Source organism: Gossypium hirsutum, chromosome A05, assembly GCF_007990345.1.
Source record: "Gossypium hirsutum isolate 1008001.06 chromosome A05, Gossypium_hirsutum_v2.1, whole genome shotgun sequence".
Classification (NCBI taxonomy): domain Eukaryota; kingdom Viridiplantae; phylum Streptophyta; class Magnoliopsida; order Malvales; family Malvaceae; genus Gossypium; species Gossypium hirsutum.
Window position 1 is genome coordinate 250,059 of NC_053428.1, and position 27,435 is coordinate 277,493.

At 34.9% G+C, this 27,435-nt stretch overlaps 5 protein-coding genes across 10 annotated transcripts; 2 read left to right on the forward strand and 3 right to left on the reverse strand.

Annotated features, from left to right (window-relative positions):
* Window positions 1-7,312: 7,312 nt before the first annotated feature.
* LOC107902883 (pollen receptor-like kinase 1) lies at window positions 7,313-10,312 on the forward strand. The gene is made up of 3 exons (XM_016828993.2): window positions 7,313-8,229; window positions 8,611-9,315; window positions 9,415-10,312. The coding sequence occupies exons 1-3, from the start codon at window positions 7,584-7,586 to the stop codon at window positions 10,038-10,040; spliced, it is 1,977 nt and encodes a 658-aa protein (XP_016684482.2). The 5' UTR covers window positions 7,313-7,583; the 3' UTR covers window positions 10,041-10,312.
* An 877-nt stretch (window positions 10,313-11,189) lies between these two features.
* Window positions 11,190-14,510, forward strand: LOC107907526 (U-box domain-containing protein 52). The gene is made up of 10 exons (XM_041112614.1): window positions 11,190-11,358; window positions 11,440-11,561; window positions 11,636-11,757; window positions 11,848-12,074; window positions 12,138-12,517; window positions 12,605-12,706; window positions 12,779-13,213; window positions 13,300-14,067; window positions 14,138-14,247; window positions 14,348-14,510. Exons 1-9 carry the CDS (start codon window positions 11,190-11,192, stop codon window positions 14,204-14,206), a joined length of 2,394 nt encoding a protein of 797 aa, XP_040968548.1. The 3' UTR covers window positions 14,207-14,247; window positions 14,348-14,510.
* Window positions 14,511-14,648: 138 nt separating this feature from the next.
* LOC107907525 (arginine decarboxylase) lies at window positions 14,649-17,508 on the reverse strand. Its single transcript, XM_016834947.2, has 4 exons — window positions 17,297-17,508; window positions 17,154-17,204; window positions 16,324-16,860; window positions 14,649-16,172 (listed from the first exon to the last, which is right to left on the reverse strand). Exons 1-4 carry the CDS (start codon window positions 17,297-17,299, stop codon window positions 15,144-15,146), a joined length of 1,620 nt encoding a protein of 539 aa, XP_016690436.2. The 5' UTR covers window positions 17,300-17,508; the 3' UTR covers window positions 14,649-15,143.
* A 2,382-nt stretch (window positions 17,509-19,890) lies between these two features.
* Window positions 19,891-21,781, reverse strand: LOC107907523 (uncharacterized). Its single transcript, XM_016834946.2, has 5 exons — window positions 21,399-21,781; window positions 21,221-21,308; window positions 20,978-21,089; window positions 20,326-20,880; window positions 19,891-20,147 (listed from the first exon to the last, which is right to left on the reverse strand). The coding sequence occupies exons 1-5, from the start codon at window positions 21,553-21,555 to the stop codon at window positions 20,088-20,090; spliced, it is 972 nt and encodes a 323-aa protein (XP_016690435.1). The 5' UTR covers window positions 21,556-21,781; the 3' UTR covers window positions 19,891-20,087.
* Window positions 21,782-21,914: 133 nt separating this feature from the next.
* Window positions 21,915-26,735, reverse strand: LOC107907522 (methyl-CpG-binding domain-containing protein 2). Of its 6 annotated transcripts, none has more exons than XM_016834944.2 (6): window positions 26,434-26,735; window positions 25,736-25,868; window positions 24,079-24,697; window positions 23,470-23,523; window positions 23,169-23,305; window positions 21,915-22,415 (listed from the first exon to the last, which is right to left on the reverse strand). In XM_016834944.2, exons 3-6 carry the CDS (start codon window positions 24,678-24,680, stop codon window positions 22,186-22,188), a joined length of 1,023 nt encoding a protein of 340 aa, XP_016690433.1. In that variant the 5' UTR covers window positions 24,681-24,697; window positions 25,736-25,868; window positions 26,434-26,735; the 3' UTR covers window positions 21,915-22,185. The 6 variants fall into 6 exon arrangements, with proteins under 6 accessions (XP_016690433.1, XP_016690430.1, XP_016690431.1 ...); XM_016834941.2 differs by having other exon boundaries at window positions 25,736-25,871; window positions 26,431-26,725; XM_016834942.2 differs by having other exon boundaries at window positions 26,431-26,708.
* Window positions 26,736-27,435: the final 700 nt, after the last annotated feature.

Genomic DNA, 27,435 nt, shown 5'->3' on the forward strand with positions numbered 1-27,435 from the left:
GAACAGAGGAGTCGCCACCAATCCTTTTTGATGAGGTGTGATCGGGTCACCTCGTAAAAGTGGTTGTTTCTAATAAATGATTTGATTTATTTAAACAACGATTTTGGTCTGTGAAATTTAGAAAAATGAGTTCGGGAGTCAGTTACGTACGAGGAAGGATTAGCACCTTCGTAACGCCCAAAAAGTGGTACCTAGCTGATTAATTAGTGTCTTAAGATCGAAGATTGAAAACTTGAAAGACTTTTGAAATACGATCCTTTTTATAAAAATGCTCAAGTGTTAAAGACCTTCTCGTCTCAAAATATAAAATGCCACATCCAGTAAGTTAGGATACGACATCTTGAATTTTCGAGGGCGAGCCTGCCTTTTATATAAAATTTGCGTATTTTAATTTGTTAAAAGGGGATTCGATTATTTAGAGTAAACGAGAGAAATCGAAACCCAGTAAGTTAGGGCATGTTTTCTCGAATTCTCAAACACCGAATGTTGCATTTATTTTAAAACAAATTCTTATTTCGATGTGACGAAATGTCATACCCGGTAAGTTAGGGCATAACACCTCATATCTAACGGAATAAGCATTTTTCAAAACTCGTCTAGCGATTTAAAAGAGTATTCCGTTATTTAGGTTAAATGAGAAAAATCAAAACCCAGTAAGTTAAGGCACGATTGTCTCAAATTACCAAATACGGAATATCACTTTTATGAAAAGTTTATTTTAAAGCATCGAGTAAAAACATGATGTGACTTATAGTAAGATATAAAAGCAAATTATGATGCTAATACGTAATAATAAGCGTGACAGTGTCAAACATAATAATACGAGCAATTATGAAAGGTGAAATAATAACAAGGCTAGTAAACAGGCGCATGAGGAAAATGAAATGATCGAATACGTAAGTAAATTAATAAATAAATAAATATAAAAATGACAAAATAAAATGACAATGATAACAAAAACGATAATAATGATATAAAAGTATATATATGTATTAAAGTACGTACGTAATAATAGAAGTAATAAGAAATACAGAAATATATATATGTACATAATTATAATAGTACAATATTAAAAGATACCTATGCATAGTATATATATAAAAATGTATACGTAATATAATAAAAATTACATAGTATATATATATGTTAGTAATAATAATAATGATGATACAAGTAATGAATGATTTAAGGTTTGAAAGGATTTACAAAGATATAAATATATAGGTGATGAAACGATAATGATGAGAGTAATGATATATATAAGAAAATAAGTACGCTAAAATATGTATATATATATTAAATTAGTTAGTATAAAAGTAATAGCGTATAGGTAATTATATATAAAAAATGTTATAATAATAATAAAAGTAATAATACAATAGTGATACTAATGAAAGGTGTAATAATAATAACAATACAAAGATAATGATATAGAAAAAAATAAAAAAACAATTAATAATATCATATAAATATATATTAAAAATAAATATATAATAATATTAAAAGCATATACATAATATATACATAATATACAAAATAAAATATATACATAATATACTTAAAATATATATAATGTTTAAAAAGAACAAATATACGTAATATAATACTAATATATATACGCGTAATATGGAGTGCAATGTATATACATTTAAAAGAATACATATATAACATATAAATACATTAATAATAACAAAAAAAAATAATATTAAACTATTAATAATACTTTATAACATATATATGTAAGTTTAAATAGAAATGAGATATTAATAAATAAAAATATAACAGGAATAAAGTATAACATTATGAATAATATTAAAATTAAATTAGAATAATGAGGAAAAAGTAAAAAAAAAAGGACGAAATTGGGTTGAAAACGGAATTTTAGAGGCGAATTTTAAAATAAATAAAGGGGAAGGGGATTGATTTGAACACGCGAGCGAACAGGAGGGCCTAAAGGAGTAAATAATCCAACCTTTCTAAACAACGCCGTTCGTTGGTTTGAGTATTAAGAAGTTTGAGGATTAAAATGAAATAGATAAACAAACCGTGGCCAAAACTATAAAAACGAAAATGACCATATTAAAACATCCCTAGAAAGCGGAGGGGCCGTACGTGCAATTATCCCAGTAGCAGCAAAACACGCGGATCTTCAAGCGTCGAGTCGGGTCGCGCGCGGGTCACATGAAACGGCATCGTTTTGGCATTAAGGAGGCCGACCAAAGCGACGCCGTTTTGATCGGCTATTTAAGGCAGATTTTTTTAAAAAATTTCATTTCTCTTTGCTTCAACAAAAAGGGGGGCTTCTTTATTCTCTCTGGCCAGAGCCAGAATCCGGCAAGGAGACCACCTTGGGATCGCGCCGGCCACCGTCGTCGGCCACCACGAATTCCCAAAAGGTATACTTTTTCTTCCTTTTTTTTATTTCTTTAATATATTTATAATACGTGTGTGTGCATGTGGGTAAATCGGTAAAAAAAGGAAAAGAATGAAAATAATGGTGATAATCAAATAACAGTCACCTTGGGCTATTGAATTTTTTCTGTTTGGACTATTTCTGCCTTTGATATTACTGGTCTCTATTCTTGCTTTGTATTTTTTTAAAATCTAATATTGTTTTTTATTTATCACCAAATGCTGAATCCTTACAATGGTCTTGGATTTGGCCTTTTATAGCCATTTTCTTTACAACTTGTATCTTAATCAATTGCTCTATTTTTCTTGCAGGTAAATGGGCGATGCTAGTGTCAGACAGTGGCTGCGGATGTGACAGACGGTGGCAGACGGTATAAGTTCGATAATGCCTCGTAACCCTATTCCGGTTACGAATACAAGTTAGGGGTGTTACATTGAACTTGACAATTGTTCTTACATTAGGGTTTTAACTTTTTTTTATCCAAGTTAGTCTTTCAAAACTTTAAAGTTCAAGCCTTAATGCGGGATAATTGCCAAGTTTAGGCCCAATGTGTAAATAATTGTCAAATTCAAGGCTTAACTTGAACTAGTAAAAAGTTCAGGCCCCAATATGGAAAAAGTTGCCAAGTCTAGGTCCCATAGTGAGAACAATTACCAAATTTAGGAACAAAATTGGATAAAAAAAAAGTCTAATCCAATGTAGAAAATTTTGCCAAGTTCAACCCCAAATTATGATCTAACCCTTTAAAAAAAACTATAATAATCATATATACTAGTTTACTTTGAATTTCAATTAATCAATGGTCCCCTCTCAAATACAAACACTGAAATACTTTTTTTTAATAATAAATATTAAAATTATACATAAATTTCGATATAATTTTCAAGGCTTTACATCAATTTTAATTTGATACATTTATATACATCAAACTTTAATATTTTCTATTAAGTCATGTGTAAATTACTAACATAGCATTTTATCAGGTTAAAACACAAACAAACAAGATTAAATTATTTCCACCTAAATTAAAAAGAGCATGTTTCTTGGGGGAAATAAGAAATTCTTTTTCCAAATGTGTTTATTTTTTTCAATTTAAGTGGAAATAATTTAAATTTATTTGCTTTTTAACCTATTAAAATATCATGTTAGCAATTTAAACTTGGCTTAATAGAAAATTAAGCAACATAAATAACGGGTTAGTGAAATATGAAAATTGAACCAAATTTAAAGTACGATTATATAAATGTACCAAATTAAATTTGATGTATAAGATTGCAAATTTTATTAAAGTTTATGTTGATATTTATCCCTAAGTTTTAAATATCAAATCTCTTTTCTTGGTTCAAATCTATATAGATAAGTGGTGAAGTTAGGGGGCTGGTAGGTCCTGGATCTCCTAAAATGAAAAATTTTCCATTCAGGTTATTTTTAATTATTAAATTTTAAATTAATAATGGTAAAATTTTACTTTGGTTTCTCAAAAATGATAAAAATTTGATTTAATCATTTAAAAATTATAAAGATATAGGCTATTAAAATAATGAAATTAGACTTTTACTATCATAAAAAATATACAATTTAATTTTGAACTCAAAAAATTTTCTAGCTTCGTCCCTAATATAGACGTAAAAATCTTTTTTTTTTATTTCTAGTATCTCTATAATTGAAAAATAGATTCCTAATATAATAATTTTTTTACCCACAATATCTCAAGCAACTTTTTAAAAATATTTATCAGTAATAAATTAATTACATTATAATATTATTGTTTTAAAAATCTATTGAAAAAATCAGTTTTCTAAATTGTTGATAAATTATTCAAATTAGATGTATTGAGCCTATGTTTAATAATATAAAGCTCAATTTCTATCAAAATTTGTTCCCATTTACATTCATTCAATTTTTTATCAAAAAAAAATTGTTCAAAAAAAATATCAAAAAAAAATTGTATATATTCCTTTTATTATAAGTATATTTTCTATAGTTTATTTCAATTTTGTTTTATTAATCCATTTTACTCCGCCAATTTGGTAATTTTTATTATTTTTACTCATCGCCTTATTTACTGTCTAATTTGCATTTTTTAATGTTTTACAAATAAAAAAATATTATATTTAAGTCCCCCATCAAACTTTTTCTTGATGGGTTTTTCAATATATGCATATCAAACAGGAAAAAGAAATATGAAAATTAGTTGATAATGAAATTATTTAGTGAAATAGTGGATTTCTAATTTTCTACAGGTTCATTCTCATCAATCCTTCCATCTCTTTCTCATATACACAAACTACCATTCAACACTTTGAACCTTCATTATCTCCCTCAAACCGAAGCCTACACAACCATGGTCAGCTTCATCATCTCCCTTTGACGGGCCTTCTGTTGATCTTGGTGACAAGCATTTGCAGGGAACACTGCGGTGTTTTACATGTCTTTTTATTGGTGATTGGTTCACGAACATGTGCCTGTTAGATCATCATCTTTGATCCCAAAATTTCTAATGCAAGCCTTGTTGACCAAGCGAAACTGCCCTTAGTTGCAGCTATTTCAATGGATTGCAGTCTTGAATAGCAACTGACAAAAGAGAAAGTGAATCCATGAAACAACCAATCTACTCACGTAGCAAGCGAATCCCAGAAGTGCCAATTCCTGCTGATTTTTATGTCCGCAACCCCTCTATTTTGCTAAATATCTAGCTGTATAAATTGAAAAAAAAAAACCTTTTTCGTGTCTACTATCTTATCATGTTAAATATAAATTAAAATTTTCTAATAAAAATAATCAAAAAAGAAATTTGTCCTTTCTTTTCTTTAAATTAACAAGAAATGCAAAATGGAAAAAGCTAGAAAAGAAAAAGTATGAGAGTTCCACAGTATCACCCTCGACATCTAAAAATATTTGAAAAGTAATACATTGATTAAATTATATCACCCTGTGCTAATATATATATTTATTGATTATTACAGATGTTCACATACCATAGCCTTGGATGATGAGTTTATTAATAATTTGATTTTTGTTTCAATATCCAGGGGTGCTATTCTTTTACCTAAACCCTGCTTAGCATTCAAAAAGTAAATAAAACCCAAATTCAACCTCTGGCTACATATGTAGAAGATTTAAAATTTCAAGGTGCCAAATATAAATAAATGATAACATGTATACTATAAAAACATTTCATACAATTTAAACCATCTACATTTATCAAACTAATCAACTACAAATAAAAGTTATTTAGTTGATTATGTTAATTCACCGATTTATTTATAATAATTATTTTATTTATTTTTCATCAAAGTTTTTGGTAATCATGTTTAATTGTATATGTATCAACTTGATAAGCATATTTATCTAATGTTGGTTTAAATGATAAATGATTCCTAAATTACTGCACTTTTCTCACTTCAACCAATGTGTTGATCTGTGTTGATCAGGACTGAGAGTCCTGAGACGGTTAAAATCATTTTAGAAAAAATAATCAAGAAGCTAATAATCTTACCAAGCTGGCACATGTGGGAACCATGGATTGAAAAATTTTCAAGTATCCCCCTTTGGGGATTTAGTCTAGCTTTTGTAGCTTATTTTTATTTCTTCTTTGTCACCAAAAAAAAAATTAATCTATTAATTTATGACATCTGTCAAAATTTTTATAATTTTCTTCCATCTCTTTTCTCTCCCTCTCGCCACATTTTTTTCTTCTGTCATCTTCTTCCTTCTATTCACTCACACTCTCTCTACTGTTAAAAAGTCTAGTCACATACCATTTTAAATCTAAATGTAATGGTTGGTTATAGAAACTTACTATGTTGTTTGGTCTTGTAGCTTTTAGTATGGAAAGATCCATGTCTTGGTTCCTTCCCTTAAGATTGCAGAGATCCTGCAACATAACACACCTTCTCTAGCTTGTATTAATTGGTAATCAAAATCACACTCCTTCTCTAGCATCTTATGTTGAGAAGGATAATGAATCTGTATCTAGAATATCATCGCATTCTTGGCGTTACAGACGACGCACTCAAATCCTGAAGGAAGTTCAGTGGAGAAGTCTAAGAATCCAGGATCTTTAATTATTGGTTCAGTCGAAATCCCTACAACAAATATTCGTACCATTGTAAGTGCATGTGCCAAAGCATTTAAAGATAGGTATTTCCCCTCTGAGCTTGGGGCTGTTGAAGTTGGTATGACTGAAGGGCTTTTACACTTGAAATTGCTTTGCATGAAATTGAATGCTGGTGTTGGTGATCAAAAGGATAATAGTTTTGCTGTTTAATTTCATAACAGAACGTGTTGAATTCTATTGTCAAATGGACATTTGAAGATTGTAAGAGAGAAAATGTAGAAGGCTAGAAGCTATGGAGGAAAGGAGAGAGAGTGTGTGAGAGAAGGAAGAAGATGAAAGAAAAAAAAGCTGTGACGACAGAGAAGAAAAAGAAAAAATAAAATGATATTTGAAAATTTTGACAGATGTGATAACTTGATTGGTTCATTTAAGTATTACTTCTGCAAGAAAAAGTTTAAATAGAATAGTGTTATGATTTAAGCCATTAATAAATTTATTTAACTTAAATAGAACAAATATAATTATATATTTGAATTTTTTAAAAACAAATTTTAAAATAGATAAAAGGAATATTAATAGAATTTCATTTTTTTTTCAAGTTGCTTAAGACAGCAAAAATATGAAAGAACTGGAGTTTCAACACGTGGCATATAATGGTGGGGATTGGAGCACCCACCCAGAGGTAAATAAAAATAGTGGATCATTCATTAATAAAAGAAAAGAAAAGAAAAGGAAGTCTAAAACGGGAAGACAGGCGTAGGGTAAAAAAATGTGGTGGCACAAAGGAAAAAGGGCAGATGAAGATGTAGTCAACGCACCACAATCCATACCCTTCCCTTTAGGCTTAAACCTTAACAACGGAACCTATTCTTAGCAACTTAAAATTATTGTGTTCCATAATTCCAGGACATCCATATCCCACCACCATCTCCCCCTTCTCTCTCTTTTCCCCCCATACACTCCATTTTTCTAATATTCCGCACTCGGATTGCTGCTCCCTTGGTGAAGGGCGCGCACACCGGTGCGTGTTCCCCCCCCCCCCAAATCGTCCTCCGCCATCGCCATCGCAATCGCAATCGCCATCGCCATCGCCACGTCATCGTCATCGTCATGGCCTTTAACCTCCCACTTCTCTTCCTCCTTTTTTCCTTGCCTTTTGTTTTTCCTTCTTACGCTTTGCCCGAGTCCGATATCCTTCTCAAGTTCAAATCTACCTTAAACAATGCCTCTGCCTTGAAGAGTTGGGACAGCAATCCCCAACCTCCATGCAATGGCCCAACTGCCAATTGGATCGGCGTTCTTTGCAATCATGGCGCCATTTGGGGTCTCAAACTCGAGGCTATGGGACTCTCCGGCACCATTGATGTCAATACCTTAAAAGACCTGCCAAACTTGACTACCTTGAGCTTTATGAACAATAGTTTCAATGGTCCTATTCCTGAGTTGAACAAACTTAAAGAACTCAGATCCGCTTATTTATCCTTCAACAAATTTTCCGGACAAATTCCTGCCAATGCCTTTGATGGTTTGATTTTGATCAAGAAATTGCAGCTATCCCAAAATCAGTTTACGGGTGCAATTCCTGCCTCTTTGGCCACCTTGCCCAAGCTTACGGAGCTTAAACTTGACGGCAACCAGTTTTCGGGTCAAATACCTGACTTTAAACTTCCCATTCAAACGCTGGATCTCTCAAATAATCAATTGGAGGGTCCTATACCAGCAAGCCTTAGTAAAATGGACGCCCAAGTTTTTGCAGGTGTCTGTTACTACCACTCAATCTTCCCTTTTCATTTATTTTCGCCAATTTATCTAATTAAGATTACAGAAGGGAAATAGCTAGAAATGGAATAAGATTAATGAAGGTTTTTTTCCTTTTTTTCTTTATTACGATGATGAAGAAGCAAAGTAATCCTTGTTGTATTTCTTTTTACCCAAAAATAACGAACCATTTCATTCAGACCATATAACTAGAGAGACAGAGTAAAAATTTTATGGTTCGATCACCTCGTTGGCTGTATGGAATATAAATGCATGATAGAAATACTAAGATTAATTCCTACCTCACGTCACGTGCCTATAGAAAAGTGTCTCAAGTTATACATACATACATACAGCTTACAATTCTCCATTATTACAGGCAATAAGGGGCTCTGTGGTGGACCATTGAAGGCGTGTGAGTCCCCCGCTGGATCAAACTCTACTTCCAACGATGGGTCCGGTTCCGGTTCGGGTTCCGGTTCTGGTTCTGGTTCTGGTTCTGGTTCCGGTCCTGGTTCCGATTCCGATTCCGGTTCCGGCTCCAAGAAGCCACCAATATGGATGATAGCTATCCTGGTGGTAGTTGGGGTGTTGATAGTAGTGGCCATATTTGCAGTGATGATGATGAAACGACCGAGAAAGCAGGAAGCAACGCCATCATCAGTGGAGGCCCCACCATCAAAAGTGCGAGCAAAAGGGTACAAGGGAGAAGAACACGGGTCGCCAGGCAACTCAAGGAATGGAAAGAGGGCTCCCGAGGCGACCGTTAAACTTACATTCGTGAGGGATGATAGAGAGAGGTTTGATTTGCCAGACTTGCTAAAAGCCTCTGCCGAGGTATTGGGAAGTGGATCTTTTGGGTCATCGTTTAAGGCTGCTCTGTCAATTGGGCCTGTGGTGGTGGTGAAGAGGTATAAACAGATGAATAACGCTGGGAAAGAAGAGTTCCTTGAGCATATGAGGAGGATAGGGAGACTGACCCATGAAAACTTGCTTCCTCTCGTCGCCTATTACTATAGGAAGGAAGAGAAGCTCCTTGTCTCCGATTTTGTTAAAAATGGAAGCTTGGCAGTGCATCTCCACGGTTAGTTCAATTATCTAATTATTTCTCTTGTTCAATTAATTTTATTGCCAATTTAGATTAGACTAGATAGACAGCAGGGTGAATGAATGAATGTTTCAGGTCGCAAATCCACGGGGCAACCAACGCTGGATTGGCCGACTCGATTGAAGATCGTGAAAGGAGTAGTCAAGGGGCTGGCATACCTGCACAAGGAATTGCCTAGCTTGATAGTGCCCCATGGACACCTGAAATCCTCAAATGTTCTCCTCAATGAAACCTGTGAACCCCTCCTCACGGATTACGGCCTGATACCTATAATCAACCAGGAAAGTGCAAAGAAGCTGATGGTGGCTTATAACTCACCAGAATATGCGCAACAAGGCAAAATTACAAGAAAGAGCGACGTATGGGCTCTTGGAATATTGATATTAGAGTTATTAACGGGAATGTTCCCCGGAAACTTCAAGGGCAAGGAGAGTGATCATCATCAGGAAGAGGATTTGGCAAATTGGGTGAAGTCGGTTGTCGGTGATCAAGAAAGGCCGTCCAAGGATATGGAGGTGTTCGACAAAGAGATGGGAACAATAAATGACAGTGATGGGGAATTGATGCAAGAGCTGTTAAAGATAGGATTGAGTTGCTGTGAAGAAGATGTGGAGAAGAGATTAGATTTAAAAGATGCAGTTGGGAGAATTGAAGAATTAAAGCGCAAGGATGATAATGGTGCATCCAAGGCCGGCCAGTGAGGATGGCAACAAATATAACATCGACGATTACTTCTTTTAATTCCCGCCCACTACATATACTCTTTTTTACTCCCGGGGTCGACCAATCTAATCTCTCTTTCATCTTTGGTTTCTTTATTTTGTGGGGGACTACTTCAAGTTGAAGGCCACAACCTTACTGAATTTATTTGAGATTTGGTGTTCAAAGCATTTAATTTTGTTTTTCTCATCACTAGATTTCTTTAGGATTGATGATATTATTATATATAGCCTGCACCTGCAGTTTCTTGCCCTTTTTTTTTTCCTCTCTCTCCATAAATATCATCATATGTTGTACCCATACTACAATATCTAAATCACTTTTTTTAATTTAATTTCCTTAAATTAATTAAGATACTATGACTAAGTTATTTTAATATATATATACATCCATACTAGTTGATAGATAGATTTTTTTCTTTATTTTTGCACCAATAACGTCTTTTTCTTCTTCTATGTTGTTGAATAATTATTATAAATGTAAAATATTTTAATCCAACTTTCACATATTATTGAATTTGACTACATATAATATTATTGTTTTTGAGTAACTTTATTCCTCTAACATAATACCGTTTTCCGTAACTATGATTCAGATATTATACAATAAGAATACAACAAACAAACTATTTCTTCCTCCGAAAACCTATGGATGACGCCCCATCACATTGATTAATGAAAGTGACTATCATCCCCAAGCATTTAAGTGTAAAACAAGCATAGTGACTTAAATTAAATTAAATAAAAAAATCGAGTTTTCTTTAAATTTCAATATTTGCCTTTTAAGAATGAAGTAATAATTATATAAAAAAATAGCCTATAATCAAAGATGATACAAGTGATTTATTCAAAAGAAAGAGAAGATGATATATATAAGTGATAATAGCAAAACCCGATTTAATTACTTTATCATTATATATATAGGTATTGGTTTAGATTCTAAATTTGGAGGGTCCCTCCCGACCAAGATTGGGTAGTTAAAGGAGTTGGTAAGTTAGTGGGTAATTAGTTTTGGAGAAAACAAACAAAACTAGCAAAACTTCCCTTGGGCACAGATAGATGATAGAGGATATATGTATAAACATATGCTTGAGGAGAGGTAATTGATTAAAGTAGCAAAAAATAATTAAGATGGCGAAAAGAAATGGAGAAAAGAGAAACGAGAGCGTGGCAGTGGCAATAGACAAGGACAAGGGAAGCCAACATGCATTGAAATGGGCGGTGGATCATCTCATATCTAGGGGTCAATCAATCACTCTTCTCCATGTCAAAACCAAACCTTCTTCCATCCCCACCCCAAGTATAACTATCTACCTTTTGCTTTTATATATATGTGTATATATATAAAGAATTATATAGAGATATTAATGCTTGCATGCAGGTGGGAGCCACGTAAAAATGAGTGATGTGAACGACGAAGTTGCAAAGGCATATAAACAACAACTGGAGAGCCAAGCCAAGGAGGTGTTTCTACCTTTCCGATGCTTCTGCTCACGGAAGGACGTACGTACTTCTTTTCTTTCGGAATAAACCTAAGCTAGGTAGTTAATTTATGGATGCATGTGATTTTGCAACAGATCAAATGTAATGAAGTCATACTGGAAGATACGGACATCTCTAAAGCCTTAATTGATTATGTCTCATCCTTTCCAGTCGAGACTCTAGTACTTGGCGCACCCTCAAGAAGCGGCTTTGTTAGGTACCTAATTAAACCAATTAATTAAGTCGGCTGTGCTAGATTTGCATGCATATCCTCAACTCAACTCAAATAATATTATTATTGCAGAAGATTCAGGACAGCGGAGGTTACAACTAATGTCTCAAAAGGGGCTCCCGATTACTGCACTATATATGTGATTGGCAAAGGAAAGATCTCGTCAGTGCGATCCGCTTCTGCTCCCCCTCCCCCGCGTCCTCAGTCTCAGCCTCTGTTGCAACCCCAAACCGATAATAACATTCCCGACCCAACGGAATCTCCTTCTTCCGCTCGCGCTGTTGTTAACCCCAGACACAGAGGTTTTTTAGCATCATCCATCACCATTCCTGCCTTTTCTTTCTTTCTCTATATATAATACTAAGCCTATCTCCTTGATGATTTTTATTCCGTAACAGCACCCCAGAGGCCCCATAATCCACATCGCAACCTGCATGAAGAAGCAGAAATCAAGTCACCCTTCACAAGAGCACGAAATGTGATGAAATATGAGCCCCCAACTCCTGAATCTGATATCTCATTCGTAAGCAGTGGAAAGCCGAGCAGCGATACCATGTTCTCTTCTACATCTGACAATATGGAATTTGGAAATCCCCCCCGGCTTTCCAGCTGCTCCGATTTTGACAACAGAAGCATGGCCTCCTCCTCCTACTCTGGAAACATGTCCGTGGATTTCAGTTCCCAGTACAATTTCTCGTTTTGCTCCGAGGAAAGTGGTAGGACATCCTGGTCATCTCATAATATGGTAAGCATTAAATATATATATTCCTTTCATTTCATCATCATTAACTGCTCAAACTTAATTAACTATTGAGATGGATGCATGCCACAGGATGATGTGGAAGCTGAGATGAGAAGACTGAAACAGGAGCTCAAGCAGACCATGGATATGTACAGTGCAGCCTGCAAGGAAGCACTCTCAGCAAAGAAGAAGGTACCTACCTATCTACCAACAAAATACATCTAATCTAAATCCTAAAATTCTGATTCAACACTCTGATTACAGGCAATGGAACTTCAGAGCTGGAAAATGCAAGAAGAACAAAAGAAAGAAGAGGCACGAGTAGCTGAGGAAGCTGCACTCTCACTTGCAGAAACGGAGAAAGCCAAGTGTAATGCAGCCATTGAGGAAGCCCAAGAAGCCCAACGAATTGCTGAACTAGAAGCTAAAAAGAGCACGAATATAGAAAGGAAAGCCAACATAGATGATGCTGATGATGATGACATGAATATGGCATTAAATGGTTTCGGACACCATCTCATGTACCGAAAATACACCATTGAAGAGATTGAAATAGCAACAGACAATTTCTCTCCATCACGCAAAATAGGAGAAGGAGGTTATGGGCCTGTGTACCACAGTAACCTGGACCACACCCCGGTGGCAATAAAAGTTCTACGTCCAGATGCAACCCAAGGACAATCACAGTTTCAGCAAGAGGTATGTATATATGTAATTGAATGTTAATTAGTGCTATATATAGATGGAGTAAAGGTATTTAGTATGAATGTGATGGAACTATGTAGGTTGAAGTGTTAAGCTGCATACGACATCCAAACATGGTCCTTCTCCTTGGAGCCTGCCCAGAGTATGGGTGCCTAGTCTATGAATACATGGCGAATGGAAGCTTAGAAGATCGCCTGTTTATGCACAACAACAGTCCCGTACTTCCATGGCAAATAAGATTTCGAATAGCCGCAGAGATTGCGACTGGTCTCCTTTTCCTCCACCATACCAAACCAAAGCCACTTGTGCACCGTGACCTTAAACCCGCCAATATATTGCTAGATCACAATTATGTGAGCAAGATTAGCGATGTTGGGTTAGCTAGACTTGTTCCTCCATCAGTTGCCAACTCTGTAACTCAGTATCGTATGACGTCAGCAGCAGGAACATTCTGTTACATAGATCCTGAATATCAGCAAACTGGAATGCTAGGGATAAAGTCTGATGTCTACTCCCTGGGGATCATGCTTTTACAAATAATAACAGCCAAGCCACCAATGGGTTTGGCTCATCGTGTTGAGAATGCCATCGAGGAGGGAAGTTTTGCTGAGATACTAGACCCTGCTGTCACTGACTGGCCATTGGAAGAGGCCTTGAGCTTTGCCAAGTTAGCCCTTAAGTGTGCGGAACTGAGACGAAGAGACAGACCCGATCTGGGACAGGTTGTGTTGCCACATCTTAACAAGTTGAGAGATCTTGCAGAGTCAAACATGCCTTTTATGACGTTTGGAGGTAGTGCAGGGCCTTCCCCAAATAACACCCAAGTTTCCACCTCCTCGATGCTGCAGGTACTCTCATTAATGTCACCCAAAAAAGCTTTATATTTATATTTTGATTAATTTGGTGCTCGCTTCTTAGGATTTTCTTAATCAACCTCCACAGTTTTTGCATTCTGAATGCGATAGCACAAGCAGCGGCTCAGACTAATTATTGTTGTTTCCTTAAAAAGACACCACCATATCATCTAAGTGAGCATCAACGTCCGAATCCTGTTTTAGTTATCAGTTTATATCTGGCTTCTTCACACTAATTGTTTGCCTTCTTTTTTGTGGGTGTGTGTGTGTGCAGTTAGAATAGAAAGAGTGCAGTGCAGGCTTATGGAACTAGCACAACTAGCTAGGGGAGCTCAATTTCGCCATCAAACAACATTCTAGAATTCTGTTACATTGTAATTTTAGAATATTTACGAAACTCTACAGGAAACTGTACGCTTCAATATACACGATGCCACTCAATCTTATACTAAGTTATAAAAAGGTGTATAAAACTATTTTGTTATTTTTACATTAGTGTGAATGTTTTTTCTCTCGCCTTTTTCCTTGAATAAGTTCGGAATAAATTTCAATATTTTTTTATAATATTCCTTTGCTTTCATACTAAAAATTTATTCATTAAATTACAACAACTTGTTACAATCCTACCTCTCCCATTTCATTCTCACTCACCACCCGAAGTGGTTTTCAGATTAGTATTCTAAACTCTTAAAAGTACATATTTGATTAATCCTTGCGCCTTCATGTAAGCAATCACCAATCTCGCTGTAAGTAAATATTCGTACAACTTTCACTTACTGCATTAACATTCATGCAATAAACTCACATAAATCCGAAGGTACTACATCTACTCATACTTTCTACATTAACATTCCATTTCTTCATCCATGATTCAGCTGAATTGAGAAACGGCAGAAATAATTTTCACTTCTCATCATGTTTCTCCTTCAAACTTATCTGATAAAACCAACTATGAACGGTTATGGCATTGAACACTAATTGTAAAATTTCTAAGCTATCTAGTCTAAACAACCTCTGCTTAGACTTTTAACAATTCAATTCCTTATCACTTGCCACTTCAATATGGTAATTCATACATCACATATGACTATGGAATTGAGCAAAGGATCAGAGGCTCCACTAATAGTTGCACCTTTGTTTTTAACGAGCACCAAATACTCCAGAGCTTTCTTTGTAATGGTCTCACCTGGGATCATCACAGGTATACCTGGCGGATATGGACATATGAGTTCCCCACAAATTTTCCCAAGGCTCTCTCCAATTGACACTTTCCTTTTTCTTGCAAAGAAGGCTTCTCTAGGATTAAGACACATAGTAATATCAGTAAATGGTGCTGAACCACAATGGTCCTCTATTTGGCCTTTTATTTTTTCAAATGACAACAAGGACGCTTCAGATAGATTCTTTATTCCACATGCAAGCCTCTGGATATGGTCCCTACAAGTTCCAAGGTTTATGGCAAAAGTAATAGATCGAGTACCAACCAGTTCAGAGATGACCCCTTGATTGCTATATAAGGTTTCATCTGCTTCAAAACCAGATAAACCTAGCCGCCAGAACCCAAATGTAAGCCTCAACGGATCAATGACAGGGAAGTTAGAAAATCTGGGTGTGCCAAGCATTGAAATTCCTGGAATATTTCCTATAAGGTTTTTAGTTTCAATTGCCAAATCTAATGCATTATTGAAAATGCTGTCTGGTTTTTCACTTAGCTGAGCTCTAGCTGCATCTAGAGATGCCAAAAGCAGATAACTAGGACTAGTGCTTTGAAGGGTTTGAAGGCATCTACAGATTCTTTCCCTGTCTACAATATTCCCAGACATATGTAACATTGATGACTGTGTGAGAGAACAGAGGACTTTGTGAGTAGATTGCACAGCCAGATCAGCTCCTTGCTGGAGGGCCGAGGAGGGTAGCTGGGGATGAAATCCAAAGTGTGCTCCATGAGCCTCATCAACGATCACAGGGATTTCATAAGAATGGCATAGCTTTGAAATGTCAGTCAAGTTGCTACATATACCATGGTAAGTGGGCGAAGTGATGAAAACTGCACCTACTTTTTGACCTTCCATATGCAACTCCTCGATTGCTTTCTCTATCTGTAAAAATATTTACACCAAGTTATATTTCAACATAGAAAAATATTTTTTAAGAAAAAGAAAAGATCGTAATAACTAAACATTTTCAAATATTTCAACAGCATTAAGTAGAACGCTAGCTACTAGAATTGAGAATAGTTTGGAGACTAACCTGGGATAAAGTGACACCAGCAGTAATATCCCAAAGGCAATCATAGTCAGGGATAATATATTTGGGAATGACACCAGATAATACGATAGCAGAAATGGCAGATATGTGAGAATTCCGAGGTAGAATTAAATAATCTCCAGGGGAGCAAGTTGCCAGGATTGCTGCTTGGATTCCACAGGTGGTACCTCCAACAAGAAACCATGTCTCTGAGGATCCAAACAGCTTGGCAGCTAGCTTTTGTGCCTCTAAAATGGGGCCCTCTGGAGAAAATAGGTCGTCAAGTTCAGGAAGCTCAGGTAAATCGTGAATGAATGGCTTCAAACCAATGAGATGAACTAAGGATGAGGGTGCAGCCCGACCCCTGTTATGTCCTGGAAAATGAAAAGTAGCAGCGTTTTGGTGAGCGCAAGTTTTCAAGGCACTAACCAATGGAGGGATGCTATCTGGTTGAGCAATCTCGGAGTTGGTAATTAGGATTCTGTCTCTGGTGCTTCCTGCATCTTGCTGCTTCTTTCGTGGCTCTATCACTCTTCTTTCCTGCAACATATGTCAAGTGTTTTCGTCGCAGACAAACTGAAATCTTTCACTAGTTTGTTTCGAGTGAGCATGAAATTAAAACCTGGACCTCCTAATCTTCTTCTTACCTTTATATCTAAAATTGATGGCAATATACTGAAAGTGAATTCATAAAAATAAAAATATGAATCCCATCCCCATCCAAGTAGTGAAGCATAATTAATTCCCCAAACACCCGAACTTGGATTATCACAAATGCGATGACGGAAACAGGTGCATTCATTGCAGAAAGGATTAAAGAAAAAGAAACCGACCTTAGAAGCGTGAATTGTTGTTGACCACGAATTGGGCAGCAACAGACAACTCTGGCAAAAAAATGGAAGTGGATGAGTTGAAATTTGGATTTGCTATCGATTATTTAGAAAAAAGTAGAAATTTTGAAAAAGTCGAACGAAACCATTGAGAGGGAAATTGGGCGAGGCGAGGGAGCAGCAGTCACCGCCTATCCGTCCGTCTGAGGTTAGATTATCCACTCCCGCCTGCGCTTACTTTTTAACTACTTTTATGTACAAATTCTAAAGTGAAAATTAGGGGAATATATCAATTTCAAAGAAAAATTAGTGGATTTTTTAATTTAAAGAAATAAAGTTGATTTTGCGAGAGGTGAGTGTCACAAGCGCCTAGGGCAGCAAGGATCCTGCTTACAACTTTTTTTTTTTAAATTTAAAAATAAAAATAAGTAGTTGGACGATAAACGATTAGAAAATTAGAATTGTTGATTTCTTAATCATTCCACAAATGATTAAAAATTAAAAAAATCTTTAATTTTCTCTTAATTTTCTATATTAACTGTTTGTAATTTCCTGATTTTTTTCTACTTTCATCATCACAAAGATTTCGGGTAAAATAAGGCAATTTTTTTATTTGTCTATTTTTTAATAGGTTTAACCATAATTTTATATTAAATAAATTGTTAATTTAGTGGTAATTTAATAATATTTAAAAAAATAGTTTATTTTATTGTCTAAATTATTAATCTTATTTGATTTAATAAGTATTATCGATTTTATAAATGTCAACCCTTCTAATTCGTTTGAATCACAAGCATATCTTCAATATTAAATTACAAATTATTATATTTTTATTTTAATTAATATCATTATTAATTTTTTTATATTTATATAATCAAGACAAAAATTAATTTATTGAAACATATATACGCAATTTAAGTGCAACAGCACCACGTGTTATTGAAAAAGACTGGATTCTTTCACGTCTTATATGCTCAACTAGATTAAATTGGAGCTCTCAGCTAGATTAAATTGGAGGCCACGCTTATTAGTGCTTTACTAGAAAGATGAAGAACCGAAACACAAACATTTCATTTTCTATACGGTGAGTGGACGATTACACTTGGGATGTGACATTACGACTTAGTTTACCGATTGATGGGGTAGTTGTTACGGAGGTAGTGCATGTTGGGGAGTGGAGGTCAATTTGTCATTAGCTATTAGGTAAGGTGGCAGACAAGTCTAGTGGTAACTAGATAGATAAAAAATGGTTAGAAGATAATTTCTCATATCTCGATAATTGTAAGGAGCATTTTTGTCACTTGTACCAAAATTGTCTTATTTCCTTAAATTTCGAAAAAAAAACCAACTTATTTCTCTAATTATTTTTTGAAAATGACGTATATGCCCAATTTCCCCAATTCTATTACTATTGTATTTTCTTCTTACCTAATTGACCTCATTTTTCTTCTTTCTCATAAAATCAAGGGTAAACTTGTCACCCAACTTTTACAACGTTTTCATTTTGAGTGACCAAAATGAAATCCTTACAATTTCATCACTCAACTTTTAGTATGCGTTTATTTTAGTCACCCAACTTTTACGTCATTTTTATTTTGGTCACTCAAAAATAATATTTTTTAAGTATTGATTGGGATAAAAAAAACATCAAAGATTAAAGTGAAAAGGTGGTAGTAACTAAAATAATATGCCAGGGTTAATTTTTTAAAATTATGATTAAATCAATATAATATGAAAAAGTTGAGGGATAAATTTTTTATTGTACTAATTTTTTAACTGTCATGTCACTCTCTAATGAGAGATTTTACGGCACTTATTGAAAGTGGATAAAAAAAACAATCTTGATTAGTTGGGTGACCAGATTAAAGACAAATTAATAATTGGATGACCAAAAAGTAAAAGGGGCAATAATTGGCTACCCGCAGTGTGGTTTACCCTAAATTTTAATCAAATAAATTTTTTAAATAAATTTTTATACAATATTAGAGGTAATGATAAGGATAACATGATTTAAATTGGTACTAAAAGAATGTCGTACAAAAATTTTAATCACCACAATATTTAAGTGAAAACTTAACCACATAATTTTTAAATGTATCATTGAAGTTAGATAATATTTAGATGGATTAATTATTGGTTTTTAAAATTTAACTTACATAAATAATTTTCTAGTTATCTTAAATTTGAAGGTAGGTTAAACAACACAAATGTTAAAATAAATATTATATTATATTTTTATTGTTGAATTTTGAAATTTAAATGGTATTTTTGAAAGAGAAATAGTTTTTTTTATAAAGAATTTAATTTACGGAAATTTTATTTTGATTACTCTTCATAAATACTTTGGATGAATTGAAAAATGTAGGAGAAAATGAGTAATTTGATATCCAGCACAATGATGAAAGAGCTAAGCATGATTAAGCCCAATTAAAAGACAGACTAACGAACAAGTGTTGGTGTTTTATTTGAGATTCCGAAGATGGAAAATAAAATAAAATTACTAAATTGAAACTCAATGGGAAATGGAAGAGGGGAGCGCCCAAAATATATGCGTTTTCATGCAGTAATACTGTCTACGGTAGAATGGACAGGACATCAACTCTGTTTTTGTGGGTATGCAAAAAATACGCCACCTTGAAACTATGTTTATACGACTAAACTAGAACCCAACAATTTAAGTCCTGTATATTAATATTAATTTTGAAGTAAGGATTTTAAACTGCAAAGCCAAGCTTTTTGATACGGTGGGAGTGAGAAATTTATGAAAAATCTAGCAAGATAATGCCTGGTTTTGAGTCTCAAGATTTGGGTTCCAACATGTGTATATATACAATACATTTAGAGTCAAAAGATTGCATGAAGATGATGTTACACCAAACATTTAAAAAGAAAATGTAAATCTTCGGAAGAATCCCAGACCCAAACAAGGAAATTCCTTCAGCCTTGTTCTCTGCGTCTGTGAAAAACGCCAAGCTGAGTGGAGTCGCGTTTAATCTCCTGTAAGTGCATGCCAATAACAAACAAACAAAATTAATACAAGGTCACAAATTATAGTTGTGTTCCAAAGGCAGGTGGCCTTATTTGTGTTAAAGAGTACCCATGGATTGAAGATGAAATTCGGTTTGGTTGGAATTATATTAAATAGAAGCAATATGGTATTGTGTAAGAAATTTACCAAATGCTTGGTAGTGGAGCCTCGTAACTTTTGTTTTGTATCCCTTTGGCCTTGATCATTAATGCTTGAGATGGACTTCCTAGCATTCATCACTTTCTCTACCATCTTGCTCCCCAAGAATGGCTGTGTGGGTTTGATGGCTTCTTGTTGTCTCCGGCCCCTAGCCATAGGTGAACACGACTGCCTTGGTGCCGAAGCGTTTTGGTGAAGCACTGCCCGCCCTCGGCTAGCGGAAGAAGAACGATTAGGAGGCGTGGGATATTGGATTGGTATGGTTGGTCTTGCCAATGGCGACACACCTCTACTCCTAGGCTTTGTGGTCTGAGTTGTTGCTAGCTTTTGGGACAGATTTGAAGTGAGAAAGTCCATGTGCATGTCGGCAGTACCCACATTTGTTCGTTTACTTTTCAGAGGATCATAGTTGGCTACTTTGGTGCTGTTGTTTACCAGTGGCCTATGACTAGGAGTTATGGATCTTGAAGGGATTTTTGGCTTGGGATTTGGAGATTTCGCCCTTCCATTTATGCTTCTTTTGGACTCTTTATGGCCTGCAAACTGATTTTAATAAAATATATTCGATTATACAGTAATTTGAGATTTAAAGTGACATTGACAAGAGGTAGAGCTGAAACAAACAAACAAGCAAACGTACCCTTGAAGGAGGTGGGTGAATGATAGGTAACTCCCGTTGGACGACAGGTTGCGCGGCATTTGCTTCCATTTCAAGCGACGGAAAGAGAGGGGTTGCGGGTGGTGTTTTCAACCTATCCAAAACGGAGAACCGATAATTAATTAAAACTACACCAGCGTAATACACGTGATTTGAATGGAGTTTAAGGTACATAATTTCTTTGACAGGAAGGAAGTTAAAGATGAGAATAGTTAAAAAGCAAACCAATCATAATCATTTTTTATGGTATCAGGGAAAAACTGGTATCCACATCCTTTCTTCCCGGATGCTATTCTGTAGAGTGCAAAATTTCCTGCAGCGGAACAGATTAGTATGTGGTATTGCTATATATATTAGTCGACAAAACACGATAATATTATTCTGTACAGTACTAGGTAGGTACCTGCTGACCCATTTGGTTCAAACTCATCGGAAACAGGCTGAAGGAGAGTGGCAATTCTATCCTTTTCACGTTTATGCAATTCCCGGAATAGAACAAGATCTTCATCTCTCTCTAACATACGCCCATTCTCACTCACTGCCTTCCTACCCCCTTTCATCCCTACCCCTGTGTAATCTGATCAAACACCTACTAGTTAAGAAGGAATCCCCCCCCCCACACCAAAACACATATATATTATGAACTGCTTGCCATATGCTAGGCCGGCCAGCTGCGTTGAAGAGGCACTTTTAATATATGTGCCAAACATGTCATCTGCGCATCAAACAAACATATATAGTATCGAGATTCGTAGAGACCTTACAATTGGCGTTTCAATAACAGTTTGACACGCGCGCACATACATATGTCCGAATTTGGGAAAATTGATAAAGCTAAATATACGAAGGCCGGCCACCCAAACTGACTTGTTTGCCTTGTTTACTTTCTTCTTCTGTATATAAAAAATGAACCAATGAATGATCAAAATGTTTGAAGGCGACTTCATACATATGTAGTTTTACGTTTAGTTCCTCTTACATCTTATACAAAATACAATGTCATAATAATAATGATAATAATTTTTAAATACATATTTCCCGTCAAACATGCTCTAGATTCCGTTCCTCCTTGCAAAACGAAAGCTACCATCCAACCTTTCTGACTTCTGTTTAGCGTTCTAGAGCCAAAAAAATTACACAAAAAAGGGAAGAAAACATAGAGAAAAAGAAACAATTTCATCCACCAAGTCTCAGTCGCCATAATTGGTATTTCGTAACTCACTGCCCATTTCTACCTTGCTACCATGCTTATTAGGCACTTGATTACTTGGGTACATATGTTCTGATGGGGTTCTCCTTGCATGCTTTGCTGGCCGATTTGGTGAATCAGAAACTGAGGCCTCAACACTAGGAGGTGGAAGTGCTAGCCGCCCCTGCTGCACCTCTGTGTCTTCTGGACCAGCCCAAGCTAGCGGATTCACTGTATATATAACAAACACAAGTAAGATTTCTATTAGCCACCCATATTTGCTGCAGCATGCAGAAAAAGATTCCACCTGCTCAATCTCAACAACTTAAACCAATGAATGTCTTACAAACAAATAAAAGGAACGAGGACTATCTCCTTGTCAATATTTCCATTTCAAAGTTACCACAATAATATCAATTTTTTTACGGAAAAAAGGGTTAAACGAATAATAGAGTCCAAGACATATAAGGAAACAAAGATCCCAAAACAAAAGTGATGATCCAGTCTGTGTGGGCAAATATGCTCAAGGGATTGAAGTTTTCAAGCTATGCTTTCTCCTCTAAATGGGTTGCAAACATCTTAACATCGGCAGCATTTTGTTCTCAGACAAACACAAGCAAGGGAAATAGAGATAGGAGAAATTTAGAAAAAAAATAGAGATAGACGGATGCAATCAGGGAGAAGCAGACAATATCTGCGGAGAAAACCAGAAAAAGATGGCATCTCAAATATCATCATCCGTAACCTAATCAAAACCTAGAACTCAAATTCTTTGGAATCAAAATAATAATAATAAAAAACATAAAATAACCTAAAAATAGCATAAATATATGGAAATTACAATCAAACAAAGTCTCTGATAACTCAAATCTCTCAAGTAGCGGACTCCACATCCCCCATCGATTACATGACTAAAACAGTCATTTGACAAAATGATACTTTTTTTGGTGCATAAAAAATGCAATATTAGTGCCTTCATCATACCTTCATTATCATGTGAGGCTGTCTGACGGGCAGGGCGCTTTCTCACATAGTCTTCCTGTAAAGGCTTGGGAATCTGAAATGAAAATCGAGACAAGTTTACCCCTTCTGTTGCATACTCAGGATGCTCAATCAAGTACCTGCAAAGTCAGAAACACTGTGAATAGAATATCAACAGAAATTTCAGGACTGGGAGAGGTATGAATGGTATGTGACTGCCAACTACATATCCAGTAGTCAATTATAACCAAGAAAAGAAAAGGTAAATAAAAATAAAATAAAAGCTAAAGTAAACATTATGTACTTTTGCACCTCCACCATTGACCGCAGTCTCTTTCCTGTTGGTGCTTGATAGTAGCTGAAATATACAGAAAATGCAAATTAAAACTGGCACCATTTAACACAAAGTTTGGCTTCACTGCTTACTATTGGAAAAACAAAATGTATTGATAATCTCACAAGTCATGACGAGATTAAAAATTAGGTACGGATACCAAGTCTTGAACATTAGCATAACTCTTAGCTCCCAATTGAAGAAACAAACAGTTAAATAAAAAGAAGCAATGCTGTGGCTTAAGATCAAATAAGAGTTGAAGCAGATTTAAGGCTACTTATGATAATGTAAAAAACCTAAGTCAGCAAATATTAATCAGTTGAAATAAAGCCCATAATAGTCTACGAATGCTCCGAGGAGGCCAAGGACAAGCGATATCTAAATGTATGATTACACACGAAGTGGGAAAAGACTGTTAAAGAATGCAAGGGGAATATTCCACACACTTGCACATAGATAGCAAAGAAACTAAAACATCAAAAAATAGAATAACACAACAGGAGAAAAAGAATAGATATTAAAGAAATAATATTAAAAGATAAATGGTTAAAGATTGCCTCAGTAGAGAAGTAAACCTACATGTCTGCAAATTTGGTACTTCCTTCACCTCTTATTCGTAGAAGCCTTTGCCAGCCTGGAGGAGGCTGAGCAATGTTTGGTTTGTCAATTGCCCAAAGCCGGCTGCCATCTTGAGAGATATCCGTTGGATCATCACATGAGATATCAGGCCTCCATTCACGAGCTGTTTCACAAACAAAAGGATTTTCTAGAATATGTTCTCGTATTTCTTCATACTTTTCCTTTGTTGGTATAAGCCTCCATTTAAAACAATTGGCACACTGGACAGTGAAAGCCCCAACAGATGGCAATAGTTTTGATGAAGAAAATCTTGGACCTACAGGAGGTCGGCACTGAACGGGTCCAGGAGGCGTGCAACCAACAGTACTACTAACAGCAGGATCATAAAGCACCAACTGTTTAGAAGTATTCCCATTATAAAGGTCGTCTTCATTTTGTGTGACCTGAGAGTCATCATCTGAAGAGGATGATGAAGCAGAAGAAGCAGCAGCATTTACAGCATCTTGGAAAGTACCATCCACGTGACTTGTAAAACTTGACCCAGCCAAGTCAGTTGCTTCCCTTTTCAACATAACAAAAGCTTTTTCAGGAGGTGACTGCATTTCAATATCTCGACGGCCTATTACAGGAACAGAATACATTACTAAGCTAACCAAATGTCAAAATTATCATTAACCTTTACTTGCATTCGATTTATATGAAGCACAAAGTAGGTGTTTCGCCGAACCTGCTTCTATTACAAGCTTGTGCATTTACAAAAAGAAAATGTATAGGAAATGGCATGGATCTTGGTGTGTGGACAGCACATACATTGCATTGATTCGCAACACAACCAGAGAAACTCCATAAGCAAAAGTAAACAGAATTTATAGGATACCAAAACCTGATATCACAATGTTCTTTGTTATTGCTTTAACTCTTTTGATCTAGAGCAATGCGCATGCTAACTTATTGCTGCATCTAGCTTATGATTAAACCAAAAACTTGTAAAGAGTATATTGAATTGCATGGTAACAAAATACTTTTGGTTAATGCTGAGAATGACCACAATAGCACAAATAACTGACTTTCTAAACAAAAGTCTTACCTTCTTTTTTAACACTTGAAAGAATACTTTAGAGAGAGGGTAAATTAAGATTTCATTTTCTTTTCAAAAACAATATGGGAATTTCAACATAAATCAACTATGCCAAGACCTTTGAGTTCCCTTGCTCTTCTTAAATTATGTTTGCAGACTAAATAGGAGTGACTAAATTAATAGCAACAAGAAACAAAGCTTTTTACTTAACTATATATTATTAAAGAAATGGCTAATATTGTTGTGCCACGCTTTATCAAGATTATCATATGATCAGAAAGGTTCTATTTTTATAGCTTCCATGTCCTCTTTGGTCTTTCACTTCCTCTCTTAAAATGGGTGTTTTCCATTAAATCATGCCTATCTAGAAACATATGAATTTCTTTCAAATATTACTATTACTGGCTTTAAATTCCAGAAATGAAAAAATAATTCATGCACCATTGGTAAGAATGAATGCTAGTATGCAATTCAAAAACCTCCTTAACATAACAATAATGATATCTCGAAAGAAAATAGGTTAATTATGGAATATATATTCACATTTCAGTCTTATTGACATCTTAAACGTTGACTGACCTTGTGAAAGCAAAAGCAGATGATCTATCAGTTGAGGCAAGTTATATGAGGTTTTGATAGCCAAGTAGACGCAACCGAGCTATTCTACCATTGGCGTAGTTTTCCCGTTGTAATATTGCTCAATTAAAGAGACCTACTACATTATTTGAAGAAACAAGCAATTAGAAATTAAAACCCATGACAAATATATGCACAAGGTATTAAAAACAGATTAACGATACTCTATGAAACGAATCAAGCTGGCAAATCAGGAACAAAAAAAAATCAAAAAATAAAATAAATCCAATAATTCATGAGGTTATCATTTAAAAAAAAAGATCAGATTAGCGAGGAACCACTTCTTGAAATTTTCAACACATATTTTATTATTAGTATCAAGATGCAAGATCTAAAACAGCGTTGGAAACAACAAAATTTCAACAACAGAAATCAAAACCTAAACTATAAATACCGAACCTTGAAATTACTAAAAAAAAAAAGGATGAGTTCAGACGGCATTCCTCCAAGAACAAAGGGAAAAATGCATCATACTTGTCTCGTTTTCATGAAAACAGCAAAGAATAGTTTACTTGATGCATGATGATACAACAAATAGCAGAATCCGATCGGATGAATAAAAAGACGATCTATCCAGAAAGACGTCAACAGTTTAAGGGATAAATTAAGTGGTTTGGATTAGACAAAGAAGATCTTACGACCAAAGGAGGTGAGATGAACGATGAAGGAAGGAGGGATCTAAGAGAACAAGCAAATCGAAGCCGTTGATGAGGAGCAATCGTACGGCCACAATAAGTTTTCCTTTTTCTGTTTCACAGTGACCTCTCTTCTTTCTCCTCGGAAACAGAAAGCACAAAGCCCAAATAAAACAAATGGCAGGAAAGAATAGTGAAAATTAGAAATTACAATTTATTAACAGTAAAACTCTATATTGTAATTTTAAAAAGAAGCGAGCTGAAATTATTAGAAGGAAAAAACAATAAAGTAATATCATAGATACATTCTTTTGAATTTAAGCAATAAATCGACGGTGATTTGTTGTAGATCTCTTTCTTTCTTCAATGCATTTGAAATCTCGAAACGGTTACGTTTTGGTTTAGGCAATAATTAAATTATCCATTGATTCAAAATCTGTAACATTGAAATTAAAAGTTAAGCCTTTAAAATATATTTTTATATTAATATTTAAAAAATAAATTGCAATAATGGTAGTTATGTATTTCAATGAAAATTCAATATTTTTTTAAATGAGAGGATTCAATCAATATTGTAATTGTAAATTTAATGTGAAATGTGAAATGAAAACAAGAAAGATGGAAATTTCTAGTCATTTTAACTGTTTGATGTTATTATAAAAGCTGAGACCAATATCATGCTAGGTCTCACCCAACCAGTTGTTTTATAGCCTAATTGTCACCCATCTCCTACCCCAAAAATAACAATAACCAATTAAAATTTTAAGATTGGGGTCCCAGATTGAGCCCTTCTATTTTTCTTGATTTAGAAATCATGGTCCCTGAGCTAACTTGTGGTAATTATGAAGAAAGGCAAAATATCTTTTATAACCCTCAATATTTACAGTTTTTATCAATTTTACATTTATTCTTGAAAAATAGATGAAAAATTTTTAAAAATAAAACTCTAAAATTTAAAAATCATTACCTATATCATTTGGTATTCCAAAGGATGACTCATGCCTGCTA